We start from the raw sequence: 19,916 nt of genomic DNA, 5'->3' as shown, positions 1-19,916 counted from the left end.
TCATTTTACAGTGTTTGGATACTGTTGTGTAATTCAATTTCCATTGGTTGGTAATTTTTTTAAAAATTCTTTATTATAAACATCAAATGCAATAAATAATATTATTTGTTAACAAAATAAAAATATATTAATTTTTAAATATTAGAATAATTTATCTAATATTATTTTTGTCAATATTATTATTAAAATATTATATCTATAATTTTAAATAAAAATAAAAATATTATTATATTTTATTAAAATAAAAGTATTATAATTATATTAAATATTTATTAAAATAAAAATAATATATCATTAAGTATATTAATTACTTATTAAAATAATAATATTAGTAAACTATTAAAACTTATAGTATCGCATGTTAGCTGGTCTAACAGCGGGCGAAGGCGAATCTCTTTTTTCCGATCGTACGATTTTATTCATCGTTCTGTGGTTGTTTTTTTAGGGGTTTTAGAGTACTATGTCAGGGGATGCCCTAACATACTGGCGAGGACTCTTTGCGGTGGGTATCGATCAGGAACTGGAATTCTTCCCACCAGAGGTGGTTGAGGGTTCGAGTGTAGTGAAGCCGCCGATAGAGGTGTTTGAGGAAGGCATTCAAGACTGGAAGCATGCGTTAGTTGGGCAATTTATTGGCTCGACTCCAAGCTTTAGTTCTATTTAGAAGATAGTTACGCTGCTATGGACTAAGATTTCTCCGGTCAATGTGAGTATAGTTGGGCCAAGCTTATATGTTTTTTCTTTTTCCAATTCGAATGCCAAGGACTAGGTTTTAGATGGTGGTCCATGGCATGTACAACATAAGTCGATGTTCCTTAGGAAATGGGAACCCAATTTGAAAGAGTTACATTTTGATTTTTGTTTCATGCCTATTTGGATTCACTTGTTTAATGTTCCACTTGAGCTATTTTCCAAGAGAGGTTTGAGTTATATAACAAGTGTTGTTGGTAAGCCTCTACATATGGACTCAGTTACTGCTGCTAGGGATAGATTGGAATATGCTCTAGTATGTGTCGAGGTTCCTGCTGGGTCCATAATTCAGGACTCTATCGATGTTGTTTTGTGCGATGGATCAATGGCAAGAGTCAGAGTTTTGGTTCCTTGGATGCCTACCTCTTGCACAGACTGTAGACGGTTCGGGCATTCTGTAAAATTTTATCCTCGAGGGAATGGAAAAAAGACTGAGCAGGTATGGAGAATTAAGAGGAATGTGAATGATGTTCAACAAATTACTTCTTCTGCTGTGGATAAGGTAATGGGGAATGTTATTGTTGATACAGTTGTTATCTCTAGTGGAACATCTAATGTGATTTGTTCTGGAGAAAAACTGCATGCTCATGTGACATCTCAAGTTGAACGGGTTGCTGATGTTAATGCTGTAACTAATTCTGTTGTTGTTTGTACTCTTGATGGAAAACTGCCTTGCTATTATTTCTGATGATAAGATGGACATGGTTAAGCAGGCTAAGCAGCAGCCTCTTGTTAAGAGGGGTAAGGGTAGGCCAGCAAAGGAGGGCAGGGATATTGGTGAGTCAAAGAATAAATTTGAAGTGCTATGTGCTATCGACTTTGAAAAATTGTTGGAGCCCACTGCTGCTGACTTTGGCAAAAAACATAGAGGTGCTTCCTTGTGTGTGGCAAAGTTAGTCCAAGACCTAAAATCGAAGAAAAAAGAGCATGTGGAAAAAGTCAAAAAAAATTGAGAATAGGGGTGGTGGTGCTTCCTCCTCCACTATTGTTGCATGTTAATATGTTTCTGGAATATAAGGGGCTTCAATAGCTCCTTCAAGCAAGCTAAGGTTCTGAATTGGGCTACTAGAAATCAAGTCAGCATCTTATGTATCTTGGAAACTAGAGTGAAGGAGATCAATTCTGCTGCTATTCTGTTGAATAAGTTTAGTGATTGACATTATTGCTGTAACTATAAGCATGCTGTCAATGGGCATATATGGGTCCTGAAGGCTGCTCGGGGGGTACTAGTTTTTGTACTTCGACAGTTTATGGATCGAATGATAGTTCCATTCGCAAGCATTTGTGGGATTAACTTAACTCTTTGGAAGCTTTTGTGGGCAGTAGAGCTTGGTTAATAGGTGGTGACTTCAACGCCATTTTAAACGCTGGGGAAAGTTCTGCTCCATTTGATTCTAGTACCTTGGCAGATATACTTGATTTTCAGAACTGCGTGTAGGGACTAGGTCTGTTCGATCATCCTTTCACTGGCCCATTGTTCACGTGGACAAATAAGGAGCAGGATGCATTCTTGGCACGTAAGTTGGATCGAGCCCTTGTTAATTCCAACTGGATTGATGTTTTTCCAACCTCCGATGTTGAATTTCAGGCCCCTGAGGATTCTGATCACTGCCCAACACTTGTCTGGTTGTATAAGGATATCCCTGCTGCTATGCCTAAACCATTTAATTTTTTTAACTTTTGGGATGAGCATCCCAACTTCATGGCCATTTTCAGGGAATCATGGCATGCTCCTGTCATTGCTAACCCTTTGTAAACTCTTTACCTCAAGTTAAAAAGATTGAAACGATCCCTCAAAGAGCTTAATAGAAGTTATTATGGTGATATTTCTGGGTAAGTCAGAGATAAAATGGAGGAATTGAGGAGATTGCAGCTTGTCAATCTCAATCCACTTACTGTTGGTATGAACATTCATGCTGAAGTGGAAACCGAGAGGGAATTAAGGACCCTTGAGGAGGATGAGATGTTTTTTTTATAAGCAAAAAACAAAAGCAGATTGGATCAAAGATTGTGACCAGGGTACCCGCTTCTTTCACTCTATGGTTACTAGCAAGAAAAAGAACTACACAATTAGAGTGTTATTCAATCAAAGAGGTGAAAGACTTGACACTTTTGAGGCCATGTCTAACGAAGTGGTTGGTTTCTTTGTGAACCAGTTAGTTATAGCTGATCCTGAGGTCAAGGGCAGTAATGTTAGCACTATTAAGGAGTTATTTGGCTATTCGTTACCAAAGTGTGCAGCTGAAAACTTATGCAAGAATGTCTCTGATACTAAAATTAAGGAGGCCTTGTGGAGGCAGGGGAATAAGTCACCTGGTCCAGATGTCTATAATGCTTTCTTTTTTAAGAGAGCGTGGGCGGTTGTAGGAGAAGACTTCATGACAGCAATAAGGTACTGTTTCGATCATTCTTTTATGCTTCTCTCATTCAATGCAACAGTTGTTGTGTTAGTCCCTAAGGTCCTAAATCCGAGCCTAGTTAAAGATTTTAGGCCAATCTCATATTGCTCTGTTGTTTACAAAACTGTCACTAGAATCTTAGTGGATAGACTCTCTTCGGTCTTTCCTGGCATGATTTCTATGAACCAAACTGCATTTGTGAAAGGAAGAAGCATAGTTGATAATGTTTTATTAGCCCAGGAAATTGTTAGAGGTTACTCTAGGAAGAATATGTCTCCTAGATGTGCACTCAAAATTGACTTGCAGAAGGCTTTTGATTCCTTGAACTGGAGTTTATAGGTGTGATTATGCATGCTTTGGGGTTGCCTGAAAAATTCATTAGCTGGATATGGGCTTGCTTTGCGTACCCTAGGTATTCTATTATCCTCAATGGTACTCTTGTTGGATATTTTAGAGGAGCTAGAGGTGTGAGGCAGGGTGATCCCCTTTCGCCCTATATTTTTGTATTGGCCATGAATGTGCTTTCTAACATTTTGAACGTGGTTGCTTTAAATGGGGTCTTTGGCTATCATCTCAAGTGTAAAAGGATTTGGCTCACACACCTTTGCTTTGTGGACGATTTGCTCATTTTTTGCAAGGGTTCTATCGATTCTGTCATGGGGGTGCAAGCTGTCCTAGATCACTTCTATTCCATGTCAGGCTTGAAGTTGAATGCTAGCAAATGTGAGATGTTTGCTGCTGGTATTCATGTTGTGCATAGTTGTCTCATCAGGGATTTCACTGGCTTTAGATTGGGTGCCCTCCCAGTTCGGTACTTGGGTGTTCCTCTGGTCACGAGAAAATTGGTTGTGAATGACTGTCAAGCCCTTATTGACAAACTCAGGGCGAAGCCAACCTTTTGGGCAAATAAGCATCTCAGCTTTGCTGGGAGGTTACAGCTCATTCTTTCTATACTCCTAAGCATCTCGAACTATTGGCGTAGGCAACTTATTTTGCCGCATGCGATCATTAGGAAAGTGGAGCAATTATGGTCCCGCTTCTTTTGGAAGGGATCTGATGTACTTGCAAAGGGTGTAAGGGTTAGTTGGAAGAAAATGTGCCTCTTGAAATCTAAAGGGGGATTGGGATTGCAAGATGTTGGGTGCTGTAAAAAGTCTTGCACTGTACAGTTTATCAGGAAGCTTTTGGCTAATGAAGATTTCCTTTGGGTGGCTTGGATGCACTCCTATGTTATTAGAAATGCTGATTTTTGGCAGATGGCAGTCCCTGCTAATGCTAGTTGGAATTTCAAACATCTGCTGGAAATCAGATCTGAAGTTGCTCATCTCTTCACGGGTCAGGTTTGTGATCTGAGCACGAGGCAAGTTTGGGATGATTTGCGGCTACTGGCCCTAAAGTACCCTGACACCATCTAATATGGTTTTCTAGGCGCATTCCCAAATTCAGCATTGTGGTATGGATGGCAATGCTAAACAGACTGCCTACTCGGGTTAGGCTCGTGCATATGGGATTATCCATCGAAACCGACAAGTGTTTGATGTGTGGCACTATGGCAGAGACAAGAGAACACTTGTTTATTGAATGCAGCTTTGCTAAGGAATTGTGGGGCTCTGTCCTTGGACTATGTGGCATCAATCGTGGAGTTAGCAACTGGGACAGTGAGCTGGCCTGGGCTGCTTGTTTTTTTAAATGTAAATCTCTCATTGTTCGGATTCTAAAGCTTGCTTGGACGGGTCATTTATATGGCATTTGGATGGAACGAAATAACAGATTATTTGGTAAAAGGAACAGAACTAAAGATGACGTGCTGGACGATATCAAGCAAGTCATTCGAATTCGCATGCAGAGCCTGGTTTTCAATAGAGCAGATTTGATCAATGTTGCTCTTTGTGATAAATGGGGCATTGCTTAAGCTAAGTTTGTTATGCTGTTTTCTGTTCTTTGCAATCAGTAAATAGCTTTGCTTGTTGTCATGGCTATACTTAAAGGTATTGTTTATTGACTTTGTATCTTGTAGCATCATTTTGCTTCTTGTGTAATGAAAATTGAATTATCTAAAAATAAAACTTATAGTATCAAAATAAGAATATTATATTATATTTTAAAGAATATATTTTAAATATTTATTTTTTATGAAATTAATAAATAATATTAATTTTATTAATAATTCATTATATATTATTAAAATAAAAATATTATATTATAAAAATTATCAATTAATAAAATTTAATAATTAATATTTTTATTAAAAAGATACTAAAATAATATATTAATATTAAATATATAAAATAAGAATGTTTTAAGTGTTTATGCTTTGAAGTGAAAAGTTCGTAAAATGACTTACGGAAAATCAGATCGTAAGTCGTTTTCCAGAAAATATAAATGAAATTCAATTGACCAGGGAAATGAATTACATTGACCATCTGTTTTCCGCCAACCAAACACTGAAAATGAGGAAAACATTTCCTGGAAAACCAATTACACGGAAACAAACAAACCCAGAGTATTGTTTTGTTGAGTCATTTGACTATTTTTTTTATTAATCTGGTGCAATATTTGTTCAAAGATAACTCTTAACCATTTACATAGAAGGCTCATACCCCTGACATCTATGGTGCTCGAACCCGAGTCCTCAAGGAATAACAATAATTCATTTACTATGGAAGCCACTTGGTTCTTGCTCGACTATTTAAGATAATAAAATGGTCACCTGATTATTCATTATATTCCAAACTCATCATTTTTTTTTGTTAAAAGTTGACATTATTCTGAGTTGAACATTAATATACTAATTGTAATATGATAAAATCTAATCTCATAATCTCAAACGACTATTATATCACAGTCATCATGTTAACGTCCAGCTTAGTCAATCGTCAATTTTTTAACGGAAAATGATGAATTTATAACGTAATCAATAGTTGGGTGACCAATTTATAACTTTTAATAGTCGAGGGACTAAACAAAACAACATTATGAAGTCGAATGATCATTTTGTAATTTTTAATAGTCAATGGACTTAATAAAGCAATACCTATAATCAGGGGACCATTTGTGTACTTTACCCAGATACTTAAATATAGAAAATATCTTTATTATTTCCTATATATATGTAAATATTAATTTGAAATATAACATTTCTATTTATTTTCATAACTTCTATAGGAAAGAAATTCAAAGAAATTCATATGCTTTTTTTTTTCTAAGTTGCTTTTACATATTATAAATCTAAAATTTCACATATACCTAACAAGGGATATAATTTTTTATAAACATATTTTAATATAAAAAAATGGCCCGTTCATGTATACGTACATACACATATAATATGTATATGAAAAGATCTTTTTAGTATCAAATTGTGATTTTTATATAATTATTTATATTAATTAAAAATGAATATTATAAAATTTCATTACATAAACAATTCTATAAATTTAGACATTTTAAGACATTTAATATCTAGTTTTATTAACAATTGATATTTGATAATAATAGAAAATTTTAAATTTTCAATATAATATTTTATTTGAAAAATAAAGTAATGGTTAACGCGTAGAGTGGAAAGTAATAACAAGTATTGTATTAGGGTGGTTGGTCATCATCTCCCTTCCTCCTCACGCGGCATCTTTTAGTTTTCCTTTCACTTTACCTCACTCTCCACTCCATTTCTCTCTCTTAAAAATCCTTCCCCCAGAAAGAGAAAAAAGAAAAACCCTTTGAAAGTATTTGAGAGGTTTAGTTATTACGATGATGATGTTACGGTCGCTTTCACGGCCGCTCGAGCGTTGCCTCGGTATGAGGGCCGGTAGCGATTCTCTCATGTGGCACACTGACCTTAAACCCCACGCCTCCGGTGATTTCTCCATCGCCGTCGTGCAAGCCAACAACCACCTTGAAGATCAAAGCCAAGTCTTTACCTCTCCTTTTGCTACCTACGTCGGTGTCTATGATGGTCATGGCGGCCCCGAAGCTTCCCGGTTTGTCAACAAGCACCTCTTCCCTTTACTCCACAGTAATTCTCTCTCTCTCTTTATTTCTATTTCGGTTTATTCATTGAATTCTTCTTTTTTATGGTTTAATGTAGAATACATAGATATGGCATGAATGAACATATAACATGTATGGATGGATGGATGGATATGACACGAATAACCTTGAGCTATCAATGGAATAATCAGAAAGCATCAAATTTACAGATTTGTCTATCATACACTCTTGTTTTAGTTGTATGAAAATTTGTACTTGTGTAGACATTGAATATGAGCTATTTGTCTAAATTTGTATCTGTTTGCAAGTCTAATTCAATAAATGAAAGAATGGATTCTTTTTTTTAGAATATATAGCATATCTTTCTTTGCTAAGGAGCATAGTTTCAAATCGCTGTCGTGGTCGGTTTTCGGTCATTTCGGGTTTACCGTGATTGTGGGCGTCACGGGCGCTATTGGGAGCTATTGCGGGTGTAGCTGGTAACTCGGACGGAGGTGAAACCGCTATTTTGCAGGCGCTATCACGTTTTCGAACCGTGATTTGAAGCCCTGCTAAGGAGTAAGGACAAATATGAAGTTTCATGGTACTTTATAGATCATTGGATATGGGGAATTTTTCTTTGCTTGTACGTGATATAGAATCTATGGCATGAATATATAGTATATCTTTATGTCCATGGCAGGGAAACCTTAAGCTGTCAATGGAGTTATCAAATATGTTTCAGAATATATTTTTCAGTATATGGATATTTAGACTCAATTTACAAGTGTCTATTGTCACTTTTTGTTTTATTTGTTTGATAATTGCACTTGTGTATACAATGAATATGAACTATTTTTTCTAAACGTGTTGGTTTGTAAGTTTAATTCAATTTTGGACCCTTTAATCTCATTCTTTTCATGGGATTTGTTCCTTTCCATTGATTATTATGCACTTTTATTTTGAAAAGATTGATGGGAACCCTTAATTTTGTTTTCTTTTCTTCATTGTAGAATTTGCTACAGAACAAGGGGGATTATCTGCAGATGTGATAAAGAGGGCATTCAATGCCACTGAAGAAGAGTTTTTGCATTTGGTGAAGCGGTCATTTTCTTTAAGGCCTCAAATTGCGTCAGTTGGATCATGCTGTCTAGTTGGTGCAATTTCAAACGATGTGTTATACGTGGCAAATCTTGGTGACTCGAGAGCTGTTCTTGGCAAGAGAGTTTCGGAGGAGAAAGTAAACAAGGTAGTGGCAGAGAGGCTGTCAACAGATCATAACGTCGGAGTTGAGGAAGTCCGGAAGGAGGTCGAGGAGCTTCATCCCGATGATTCTCATATAGTGGTGTATACCCGCGGAGTTTGGAGGATTAAGGGCATAATCCAGGTACAATTCTGCTGACAAGTGGATTTGTAAGAGTTGTTTAAAAGCAATCAGTTTCAGGAATAGTCTGTATTGTTCTAGTAGTTGTTGATGAACTCAACGTCGATTGTTCTGTTTTTTCATTTTGGTGCTTCACAATGAATTCGATCTGTATCCACTCCAAAGCAAAATCATTTACATATTTCTTTGTAGGTATTGCTTGCAAGCATTTGGATTTTTCTCTTGGTGGATAGGTATATTAACGCTTGTATGCATTGTGCATTGCTATGAAATTTATTCCGAAAACCGGTTATGCTTCCAACTTTCAACGAATATTCCGGTCTGACTTTCTGTACCTTCTCGTGCAGCTATTTGTCATAAAGTATGCCTTCTATGCATGAGATGAACAAAATGCCAGATTCCTGAAGCATAATGCTAACCTTTAAGCAATTACAGTCTTTTCTCTTAAGCATTGTGCTGGTCTAAGCAGTTTTGTTTTCTTATCTCAGGTATCAAGATCTATTGGTGATGTTTACCTGAAGAAACCCGAGTTCTATAGAGATCCGATCTTTCAGCGGTTCGGAAACCCTGTTCCCATTAAAAGGCCGGTTATTACAGCAGAACCCTCAATCCTTATTAGAAAACTTAAGCCGCAGGATCAGTTCCTGATCTTTGCATCAGATGGCCTATGGGAGCAGTTGAGTGATGAAGCTGCCGTAAACATTGTTTTCAAAAACCCGAGAGCAGTGAGTATTCATGTTTTCTTGCCGTATCTTATAAACTAGTCTTCATTATCCACAGGCCTTAAAAGAAGCTTGTGGAAAATGGAAATGCAATGTATCAATAGCATGTCGGTATTGATATTCGATTGCTCGAACGCTTGCAGGGTATTGCCAAGAGATTAGTAAGAGCTGCACTTAAAGAAGTTGCAAAGAAAAGGGAGATGAGATACTGTGACATCAAGAAAATCGAAAAGGGTATAAGACGTCACTTTCACGACGATATCACAGTGGTCGTAATTTATCTCGACAGACACGGAGGGTCTCGCTATAATAGAATGAAGCAGAATGCGACGGGTTACACAACGGCACCTGTTGACATCTACTCCTTCAATGCGGATGAAGGGCACGAGGATCTGCTTCAAACAATTACCTAAAACACAATACAACGAGGGTTCCAAGTAAAGCTTAATTTATAAAAAACACCAAATCATAGAGTTGAAGTTGGACAAAATCTGGAGTTTTTGAAGGTAAAATATGTTTATTCATGTCTTTTAGCCTTTTCTATCAAATGTAATGAATCCCAGAAAAATCATTTTTGTATTGTTTAATTCTCTGTTCATAGTTTATATGAAAAATCATTTTATCCATGGTTTAACTTTGAATAGTCAGTCCACCTTGTCTCTGCGGCTCTAGCTTTTTAGCTTTTACTTTGTATTTTTCTCCTTTTAATATTATTATATTTCTAAGAATAAGATATTCAAGGAATGGGTTCAGCTCAAGTTTACGTACACTATCTATCAATGTTAAAAATAATTCATTTGGAGTTATCTAGACTTTATTTTCTTAAATAGGGTGAATATTACGGTACTTGTCGGAAATTAGCCGGAGCACTTGACGTCTTCCGAAAGACAGCCGGAGCACCTAATATCTTCTACCTTTTCATAATCGGAGCAGCATGACCGGTTTCCCTCTCTTGTGCAGTTATACTCGATCAGCAGTTATACTCGACCAGAGTACCATGATTGATCTTCTGAATACGTTGGGGGAGACAGTGACTGAGCATAAGATTTTATATTATGGGACGAACATGAATTCATAGAACTTTAAGAAGGTGAAAATAGATTTTTAATAGAAAATACATAAAAATAAAATAAAAATATATGTTAATTTAATATTTTTAGAAGGACGACCCGTCTAGCTCCAATGAATAATTGAAGATGTCGAATACCCTGACCGTCTTCCGAAAAGCGTCATGTTCTGTGATCGACTTTCAATGTTGATTGTCACATTCATTTTACTCTCCCATTTCAGTAATATTTTACTGTCGTTGAATATTAGTAAAGTTAAATTTGATTCGTATCGTAAATCAATTTAATTCTTCTTTTTAGAATTCATTTATCGTATATGATAATTTTTTATTTAAATATACAGAACTAACCTTGGAGTTTGACACTTTAAGTAACCGAACTCTGGAATAGTTTACGAGTGTGATTAATTTATTTTGAACATTTATTTGATTAGTTGGTCACATTGCAGCAATGTCACATTACAAAGCGTCCCTTAAATTTTATATATATATATATATATATATATCGTCCAGACAAGCAACTTAAATTTTGATCAAAATAAAAAGATAAAGCATATCGAAACAATTCATGTCACGTATTTTAAATTATTTCACAATAGACCTAAAGTGACAATTACATCCAAATCGAACCTGGTTAAAAATAATATATAGAAAAACAAACCCATATTCATGTCACGTATTTTAAATTATTTCATTTTTATGTGTTTTTATTTGATAAGAAAAACACATAAAAATGAAATCTACTTCCAAGGAGAATCGAACCCATATTCAATTAAAATTTATAATATTATATAATTTGTTATATTAATGGCTGGAAATTTAAGAGAGAATGCAAGCACTTTAGCTTTTAAATCAAACCCATTTCAATTAAAATTTATAATATTATATATAAAAATAAAAAAAGTAAAATTTAATTTTTTTTATATTTTAAACTATATTTATTTTTATATAATTTCTCATATATAATTGTTAAATTAACTTTTTTATATAATATTTAATTTATTATTATTTTAAATCTTACATTTTAAATTAATTATGGAGTGATGAAAAAAAGTGTCACTAAAGTAGTCTCTATTCTATTTTTGTCACTAATCAAAGACTTTATTTTTGTCAAAATAATCTCTATGCTATTTGTTTATTTTAAAATATTAATTTATCCTTAAATTATGTTCAATTGTATTATTAATTACCGATTCCACAACTATAAAAAAATTTAATTTCTTATATTTATTTTTTTATCAATTTAATCATTAATATTGAAAAATAAAAAAAATATTACTACTTGAGCAACGAAAAGTTTAACCATTTACGTTTATAGATTCTAAAGAGTTACATTCATAAGAAATTATAAATATAAAAGATTAAAAAATTATTTTACCTTTTATATTATTGTTAAGTCAACATCTAATAATAAAATAAAATTAATGAAATTAAAAAAATTAAAATAATATAAAAAAAGTAACATGGCAGATTAGGGTTAAAAATAATATAAAAATTAACATATTATATTGTAATTTTTAATTGAATATAGGGTTTGGTTTAAGGGCTAAAGTGCTTGCATTCTTTCTTAAATTTTCTGCCATTAGTTGTAATAAATTATATAATTAATAGGGTTAGCTTAGTGGTTTGGGTGTGCTAAATGTTGTTATATGTCGCTTGTTCGATCCTCCTTGTAAGTAGGCTTTACTTAAAAGTTTTTTCCTTATAAAATCAGGTGGTGACGTGTCACTCTATTTGATGCAAAATAAAATAATTAATTAAAATTAATAAAATATCACCCAATCTTATAGTGACACATTTCACAATCTAATTAGAGATTAAATTTATTAAATTGAATGGTGACACATGGCAGCATCCCATTGGAAGATTAATTTTATTTTAATTTATTAAAATCAGGACTAATTTGATAGAATATATAAGTAAGAGTGACCAAATATATAATTACACTAATTTTACTAACTGTTACATCATCACTTCCGTCGAAGGTTAACGGCAAGTGGCCTGATTGAATGAATTTAAATAGTTGGACGGTCTGATTGATAAGAATTCAAAATCTGTGGTCGAAATGAAAAGAGGTTATAGTTAAGTGGTCAATGGTATAGTTTACCCATTACGAGCTCTTTAAACCAATTAATGACCTTGTCAATGTAAAGGGATAAAATTATATTAAATTAAAGTATAAATGTTAAATCTCAGATTAAAGTATAATTAAGGGAGGAAGATGAGGATTTGAAAGAGTTAAGTAATAATGATGATGTTGAGGAAGAGAAGAACATGAAAAAGCAGGAATGACGGCCCAACTGATGGTGGCGGTGCTGCTCAGGTGCTCCAACACACCAACCAAGTCTCCCATAATTTTCCCCCTTATGAAACCTCGTGTACAAATTACATTTGTTTCATAATTTAAAATTTCCAGCTATTTCAATGGACCACCCCACAACCACCCTTCCTTAATTCATCCTTCACATGCATCTTTGTACCCAATTCAATCTAACCAATCAAATTTTCTTTTTTAACTTAATTATAACATAAATTGAATACTTCCGAGTTGGGTCGAGTTTCTTTTTTCATCCAAACTTGATCTAAAAATTTTTTTTATCTGCACCTGATTCAATCTGAGTTTAAAACGATTTTACCTGATTTAAAATCGGACTTGATACAAATAGATGTATATAACATTTATTTTTATTAGGTAAAATAAATACTAATTGAAAAGATAATATAAAGATGAACATTAATACAATTATATCTAAATATATAAGGGATATTTATAATATTATATTAGATTAAATTACGTTAAATTTGAACATCACCTGATTGGATCCACATCCTTTTTTTTAAAAAAAATTATTTGATTAGATCAAAACTCATCGAATTTTGATCAAATATCAGTCTCTAATTACCATAAAAAATATCATAATTTTTTATCTTAATTTTATTTTATATTTTCTTTTCTTGAAGATTTGTTTCACTATTCATATTCAAAATTTCAAGTATTTGAATTTTTAAATATAATTTTATAAAATATAAATAATTAAAAATATTATCAGTAGTGTTTAACTAATTATGTAATTTTGAAGAACAGGTTACATTTTCCATTAGACCGTACATGAAGATGAGTGAATAGTATTTGGGGTTTTAAAAAAGAGAAAATAACCTCAATAACCGAAAATTCCTTATAATATACGATTTTGACCAACTTTTTTTCTATTTGCCAAAATGACCAACAAAATTGCAATGCGATCTCTAAATCGCAACGCGATCTCCAGTATCGCAAATCAGTTTCCAGATTCGCAACGTGATTTTGACTATCGCATTGTGATTTTTCAAATTCGCGTTGCGATTTTATAAAATCGCAATGCGAATATGTAAATCGCAACACGATTCTGACTATCGCAACGCGATAATACATAATCGCAACGCGATTTTGACTGTCACAACACTGAATTTCAAATTCGCAACAGGTTTTAGTTTCGCAACACAAATGTTTTGGGTATATAACTACGCAGCAGAAGCAACTCATAACCTAAATTCCTAAATCGCAACTCATTCCATCTCCATCTATCACTCTCTCCGGCGACATCCGTTCCTATATCCAACGACATCCTTCCCCATCCGGCAACAGGTTTTAGTTTCGCAGCTCGTTTGTTTAGTAAATTAATTTACAATAATGAAATCATCTAATGTTGATCATGTTTGAATAGATTTGTGATTTGGAGGGTCATGAGAGAATGTTCATGGTGTTTTACAATATATGCCTTTACCCATGAATCTTCAACTAAAATTGTCATTAAAAAAGTTAACTTATGAAACTCTAAATGTTTCGTGTTGCAAATAAATTGAATTTAGAGCCCTTAAGTGGATTTAGGCTATCTTATCAGAGAAAATGTAAAGTTTATTTGTTAACCGATAATGAAGATGTTGAACGATTCATTTCTTACATTAGTGTTTCGCAAGATGATGTTACATTGTATGTTGTTGAACCTAGAAGTAGTGTAGTTGGGTCAGTAGCGAGTAGTAATCAACTAAGTTTTTCAACCCCAGTTTATGGTGCTCAAAATTTAATGGTTCCACCACAATTTCATCACCAAGCAAATTTTGTTTCACCACATTTCCAATACCAAACACAATCTCAAAACCCACAACCTTTCTCTAATCCAAATCCCAATCAACTTTCAGCACCAAATTCCGGTTTTCGTATTAACCAGTTAGACGATGATGAGCTAACAGAAAAAATTGTGAGTACTAGTCGGTATTCGAAATTTGATCTTGGTCAATATCCGGACTTTGATCTTGGTCAATACTCAGATTTTGATGATGTTTCAGAAGAAGAAACAGACCCTGCGTGTAATGATTTTGATATTGGTCAATACTCGAATTTTGATGATGAAACAGCCGCTGTCGAGGAAGATGTTGTTGATGATAATGAGGAGGAAGTTACGACTATGAATGAACATGTTGAACATCCATTCTGTAATTCATATAACCCTAAAGAAGAAAAAGAATAAGAAGAAATCCCCGAAAAAGAAGTCCCCGAAGAAAATGCCATGGGAGTATAACTGGAATATGCCAGAATTACTTCAGATACCAGAAGAAGAGTTGGTAAAAATAGCAGTTGATTTTTACACAAAAATTATTTGTATCAAGAAAGATGATTGTTTTGATACAAAGGAATACTTGAAGATAGCTTTGTATACGAAATGTGTGGAAGATGACTATCAACTAAAAGTTAACAAATCAAGCAAAGATCGTTTCGAAACAAGGTGTATGATTGACAAAAACTGTATGTGGCGTATGATTGCAAAGAGGATAAAAGATTGCGAAAATTTTCAAGTTAGGACTTTTATTGATAAACATACATGTTCAAAAACCCAAGTTTTTACTCACCATAGACAGGCAAACAAAAAGGTGTTGGGTGGTTTTCTGGCTGAGTTAATGTTTTTGAATGGTAGGGTATATCGAGGACATGAAATTATGACTGACATGAATGCTCGGTTCAAGATTAGTATCTTTTATTCTCAAGCTTGGAGAGCCAAATGTTATGCCTTGGAATTGTTGAGGGGGTCGCCAGAAGCATCGTTTTCCCAACTGCCGGCTTTTTGTCACAATTTTGCGATAGTCATTTCCGCATTGCGATAGTCATTTTCATGTTGCGATTTAAGTTTCGTGTTGCGACTATTCTTCTTCTGCAAATTGAAACTTGAATGGATTGCATTACTTCAACCAAAATACAAAACAAAGACAAATACTAACTTCACAGGGTTATTTTAGAACTGTTTATCAGTATTGGCAGCAACCGAATGAATTTACTAAGCAATCTAAGTGAAATGGTTAATCTAAGTGAAATTACGAGTAAATCAAGTTAAATATGAAAAATCTTAAACTTACCTCGTTGCGTAGAGTATGAACCTCATTCTGCAACGATACTACCATCTCACGTAGAGCCGCTACCTCACCACGTAAAGTAGATACCTCGTCATGCCATGCACCATTGTCATCGCGTAAAGTACCGACCTCCTCACGCAAGGCATTGACCTCATCACGTAACTCCCCTAACTCATCCCGTGGAGGTGGAGAACAGGGAGATAAATGTCATGGCATCTTTGTCGGTCGCCTATCATGAGGTGATGGTGGAGAAGAGGATCGATGATGTGACGGAATAAGTGATGACTCTCGTTGTAGAGGTATATAGTGTGGTCGATCAGGTGATGGCTCTGGGTGAGGTGATGGCTCTCGAAGTGGAGGGTGCTCATCATCCGTGCCATCAAAAAAACGCTTACTAACTTGCCACCAATCAGTGGCAAGCTCAGCCTCCGTGGGTGTCAGCCTCTGTAATGGAGTGTTGGCCTCCTAACAATATAAAAGCTCAAACAAAGTTAAATGTGTACTAGTAATAATTTGTTTATATATATGGTAGTATTTGTGTTAACTTACATCATTTATTGTCGTATACTGTAGTAACTCTTCCCAAATCAACAGTCGTCGTTTCCTCTTCCAGGAAATAGCTCTAGGAATATCATTTGAAGTTTTTAATGCATATGTCTGCATGTCGGGAAAAGCCTCAAATATCCAAATCTACAAAAACAATATAATACACAAATATTAGTAATTGTTAAATAATTAATTATAATTTTGGAAACATTATATAGAAATTCTTACCTTAAAGGCCCAAATAAAGCCTGAAAAAGTGTATTTGGAACCATCGCCACGCAAACTTTTGTGGTCATCAAAGGCAGACGATAACTTATTCCAGGCAGCTTTCCATATATACGAACCCCACGGAAACAAGTTCCATGCATTTAGGTCATCTACCAATAATATTAGGTCCTTAAGAATAGGTTGTCTAGTCTCTCTGCCTAAAAAGCTGGAATGCAAAAGTACTAAAAGGCATACTCGAACAACATCGACGTCATCCACCCGAGTAAAACCATCTTTCTTATTCAATAATCTTGTCAAGTCGTCGACGTGTAAATTCGGCTTCTCCATTGACAGCTCAGGAAAAACCCGGGATAACCATGATGGGCGGGTAATATGACTAGTGTATCGACCTACATCATCATGTTCGAAGCGTAGACCAGTGATTAAGCAAAACTCCTCCTGCCCAAAACACGTATACGCTGGTGGAAAATGAAACCATATCTCTTCATTACCACATTTTATACTCTCAGGTAGATCGCTAGTTATGGTCTGAAGCCACAAATGGGTCAACATAGCATCTCCACCCGGATTTTGTACTTTCAGCCATGGCCCGAAGCAAGTATCCTCAAACAATGTTCTTTGTACATGTGAAAGCTTCGACGCAATTGTAGTGACTAGGCTTATTTTATTCCTTAAGATCAATTGAGCCGAAAAAAAGTTCTACAAAAACAATAAACATACCAAGTTAGATTAAAAACTACACTGTGAAGATATACCAAAAACAATAATAAACATAAAGAGTAGTAGTAGTTTATTCTTCAAACTTAAATTTGCAACACTGTGAATTTAGTATTTGTCTTTGTTTTTTGGTTGAAGTAATGCAATTCATTCAAGTTTCAATTTGCAGAAGAATAATAGTTTCTGAAACTTAAAAGCGCAACACGAAAATGAAAATCGCAACACGAAAATGACTATCGCAACGCAAATTTGACTATCGTTGTGATTTTCATTTCGCGTTGCGATCCTCGGTTTCAAATAGTCATTGTCTAAAATTGAAACTTGAATGAATTGCATTACTTCAACCAAAAGACAAAACAAATATAAATACTAACTTTACAGGGTTAAAGACTAAACAGTTTAGCAGTATTGGCAGCAATCGAATGAATTTAATAAGCAATCTAAGTGAAATGGTTAATCTATTATTGAAATTACCAGTAAACTTATCATCAATTTCAATATGAAAAACCTAATAATAATGCAAAAAATTCAAAATAAAAATAATTAAAAAAACTAACCCTCGGTTGTTGATTTGGTTGATTTTCCATTTCTGATCGTGAATGATTGTGAGGGTGGCTCTAAGAGATGGAGATAGACGAATTTCGTCGGAGATGGGGACGGATGTCTCCATAGAGAGTGAGAATGGAGATGGGACTGAGTTGTGATTTAAGGTTTTAGGTTAAGAGTTGCGATTACGGGATGTATTAATATTCATGTTTGGAATTTGAAAATAAAATATGCTTTGCGATACTAATGGCGCTTTGAAAATCGCATTGCGATTCTGTATTATCGCGTTGCGATTATGTATTATCGTGTTGCGATAGTCAGAATCGCGTTGCGATTATGTATTATCGCGTTACGGTAGTCAGAATCGCGTTGCGATTTACATATTCGCATTGCGATTTTCTAAAATCGCAACGTGAATTTGGAAAATCGCAATGCGATAGTTAAAATCGCATTGCGAATCTGGAAACTGATTTGCGATACTGGAGATCGCGTTGCGATTTAGAGATCGCATTGCGATTTTGTTGGCCATTTTGGCAAATCGAAAAAAAGTTGGTCAAAATCGTATATTATAAGGAATTTTCGGTCACTGAAGTTATTTTCTCTTTAAATAATGGAGGATGGTAAAGAATTGCATATAATATATGGTGTATAAATATATACCACCTTCTATTCCTTCCTCGTAATGCTCTTCCTTCCCCTCTGGCTCTCTATCCCTCGGTTCTAAAGTGTTGGGCGTAGTTTAAGCAGATAGGGTGCGCAGGATTAAATATCACCATTGTTCTAACATGATTCTTGATCATAGATTTTTGTTTCTATCAGCTTTGTTTTGCATTGCTGTAGCTAGCGTTTTAACACAAGCTCCACCTACATCCACGCCGGCGCCTCCCACCCCTCCAGCTTCCACACCTCCGCCTACCACTCAGCCACCTCCAGTGACAACTTCTCCACCCCCAGTTTCAACTCCACCTCCTAGCTCTCCTCCTCCAGCAACTCCCCTACCCGTTAGCTCTCCGCCTCCCGCAACCCCACCACCTGTTTCTCCTCCTCTAGCTACTCCACCGGCTACCCCTCCACCGGTAACTCCTCCTCCCGCTACCCAGCCACCTGCTCCATTGGCTTCTCCACTAGTAGCGGTTCCAGCACCGACATCTAGCAAACCGAAAGCCAAGTCTCCGACGCTATCACCAATGGGTTCGAGCCCACCGTCTCCATTAACCGAGGCCCCTGCTCCTAGCCTGGGCGCTTCTTCACCAGGCCCAGCTGGAAGTGATGTGGTATATATACACATCATTTTGTTTTATCGAATATCTTTCTTGGTTATACATTATCTAATATCATTTGTTTTTAATATTGAATTATAGAGCGGAGTAGAGAAAACATGTAGGGTAGGAGGGTCGGCGGTGGTGGTGGGATAGGCTGTTCTGAGTCTGATGCTTTAAACGAAATGACTCTTCTCTTCTCTTCTCCGTTGGCATCAGTTTCAGTTGTTTATTTACATTTGCAGTGATATTATTAAGTTGAAATCTCTTTGAAGGGGCATTTTTACTATGAGTATTTGATGATGGGGTTGTATTATTTTGAGACATTTTTAATGACTAGGGTTGTAAAATTGGGTAATCGTTCAGGTTTCAGTCAGATCATGTCAGGTCGGGTAAAATCGGATACATGTCAAGTTAGGTAAATTTGATGCTTCGACTCGAATCAGGTCGGGTCCAAGTCAAATCAGGTCGGGTCATTTTCAGGTTGATTTGACACCAGATACAGTTCGGGTTTAGGTCGGGTTACTTTCAGTTTGGATCGATGCCAGTTCAGGTCCAGAGCAGTTAAAAAGCAGGTTAATTCAGGTTTGGATGGACTTCAAGCGGATCTCGTTCAGATCGGGTCACATCATTGGCAGATAAAATTTAGTTCGAATCTCTATCAGATACGGATTGAGTTCAAATCGGGTTAATTTTTATTTTTGAAATAATTATTTTAGTATTTCGCGAACATTGAATTACAATTTGTAATTGTATATGATTTAGAGTAAATTACTAAGAATATAAATAATCATGGTTCAATTTTATGAAAAATACAAATTTAAGAATTAAATTGAACAAATATGGAATTACAAATAAAAATTTAAATAAATTAAACAATACACATTGATGAGGGATCAAATCAAAATAATTTTAAATTGTGAAGTTGAACTTAATACAAAAAAA

At 35.0% G+C, this 19,916-nt stretch overlaps 3 protein-coding genes across 3 annotated transcripts; all 3 read left to right on the top strand.

Annotated features, from left to right (window-relative positions):
• The first annotated feature begins 2,599 nt into the window (after positions 1-2,599).
• Positions 2,600-3,488, top strand: LOC120145326. The gene is made up of 2 exons (XM_039159199.1): positions 2,600-2,715; positions 2,801-3,488. The coding sequence occupies exons 1-2, from the start codon at positions 2,600-2,602 to the stop codon at positions 3,486-3,488; spliced, it is 804 nt and encodes a 267-aa protein (XP_039015130.1).
• A 3,348-nt stretch (positions 3,489-6,836) lies between these two features.
• Positions 6,837-9,855, top strand: LOC120145121 (probable protein phosphatase 2C 63). Its single transcript, XM_039159014.1, has 4 exons — positions 6,837-7,164; positions 8,132-8,505; positions 8,991-9,227; positions 9,368-9,855. The coding sequence occupies exons 1-4, from the start codon at positions 6,900-6,902 to the stop codon at positions 9,635-9,637; spliced, it is 1,146 nt and encodes a 381-aa protein (XP_039014945.1). The 5' UTR covers positions 6,837-6,899; the 3' UTR covers positions 9,638-9,855.
• Positions 9,856-18,412: 8,557 nt separating this feature from the next.
• Positions 18,413-19,127, top strand: LOC120145250 (classical arabinogalactan protein 9-like). The gene is made up of 2 exons (XM_039159137.1): positions 18,413-18,986; positions 19,074-19,127. The coding sequence occupies exons 1-2, from the start codon at positions 18,498-18,500 to the stop codon at positions 19,125-19,127; spliced, it is 543 nt and encodes a 180-aa protein (XP_039015068.1). The 5' UTR covers positions 18,413-18,497.
• Positions 19,128-19,916: the final 789 nt, after the last annotated feature.

This window comes from Hibiscus syriacus, unplaced genomic scaffold (genome assembly GCF_006381635.1).
Source record: "Hibiscus syriacus cultivar Baekdansim isolate YM2019G1 unplaced genomic scaffold, ASM638163v2 tig00110893_pilon, whole genome shotgun sequence".
NCBI classification, from domain to species: Eukaryota; Viridiplantae; Streptophyta; class Magnoliopsida; order Malvales; family Malvaceae; genus Hibiscus; species Hibiscus syriacus.
This window is presented reverse-complemented; position numbering and strand designations above follow the sequence as displayed.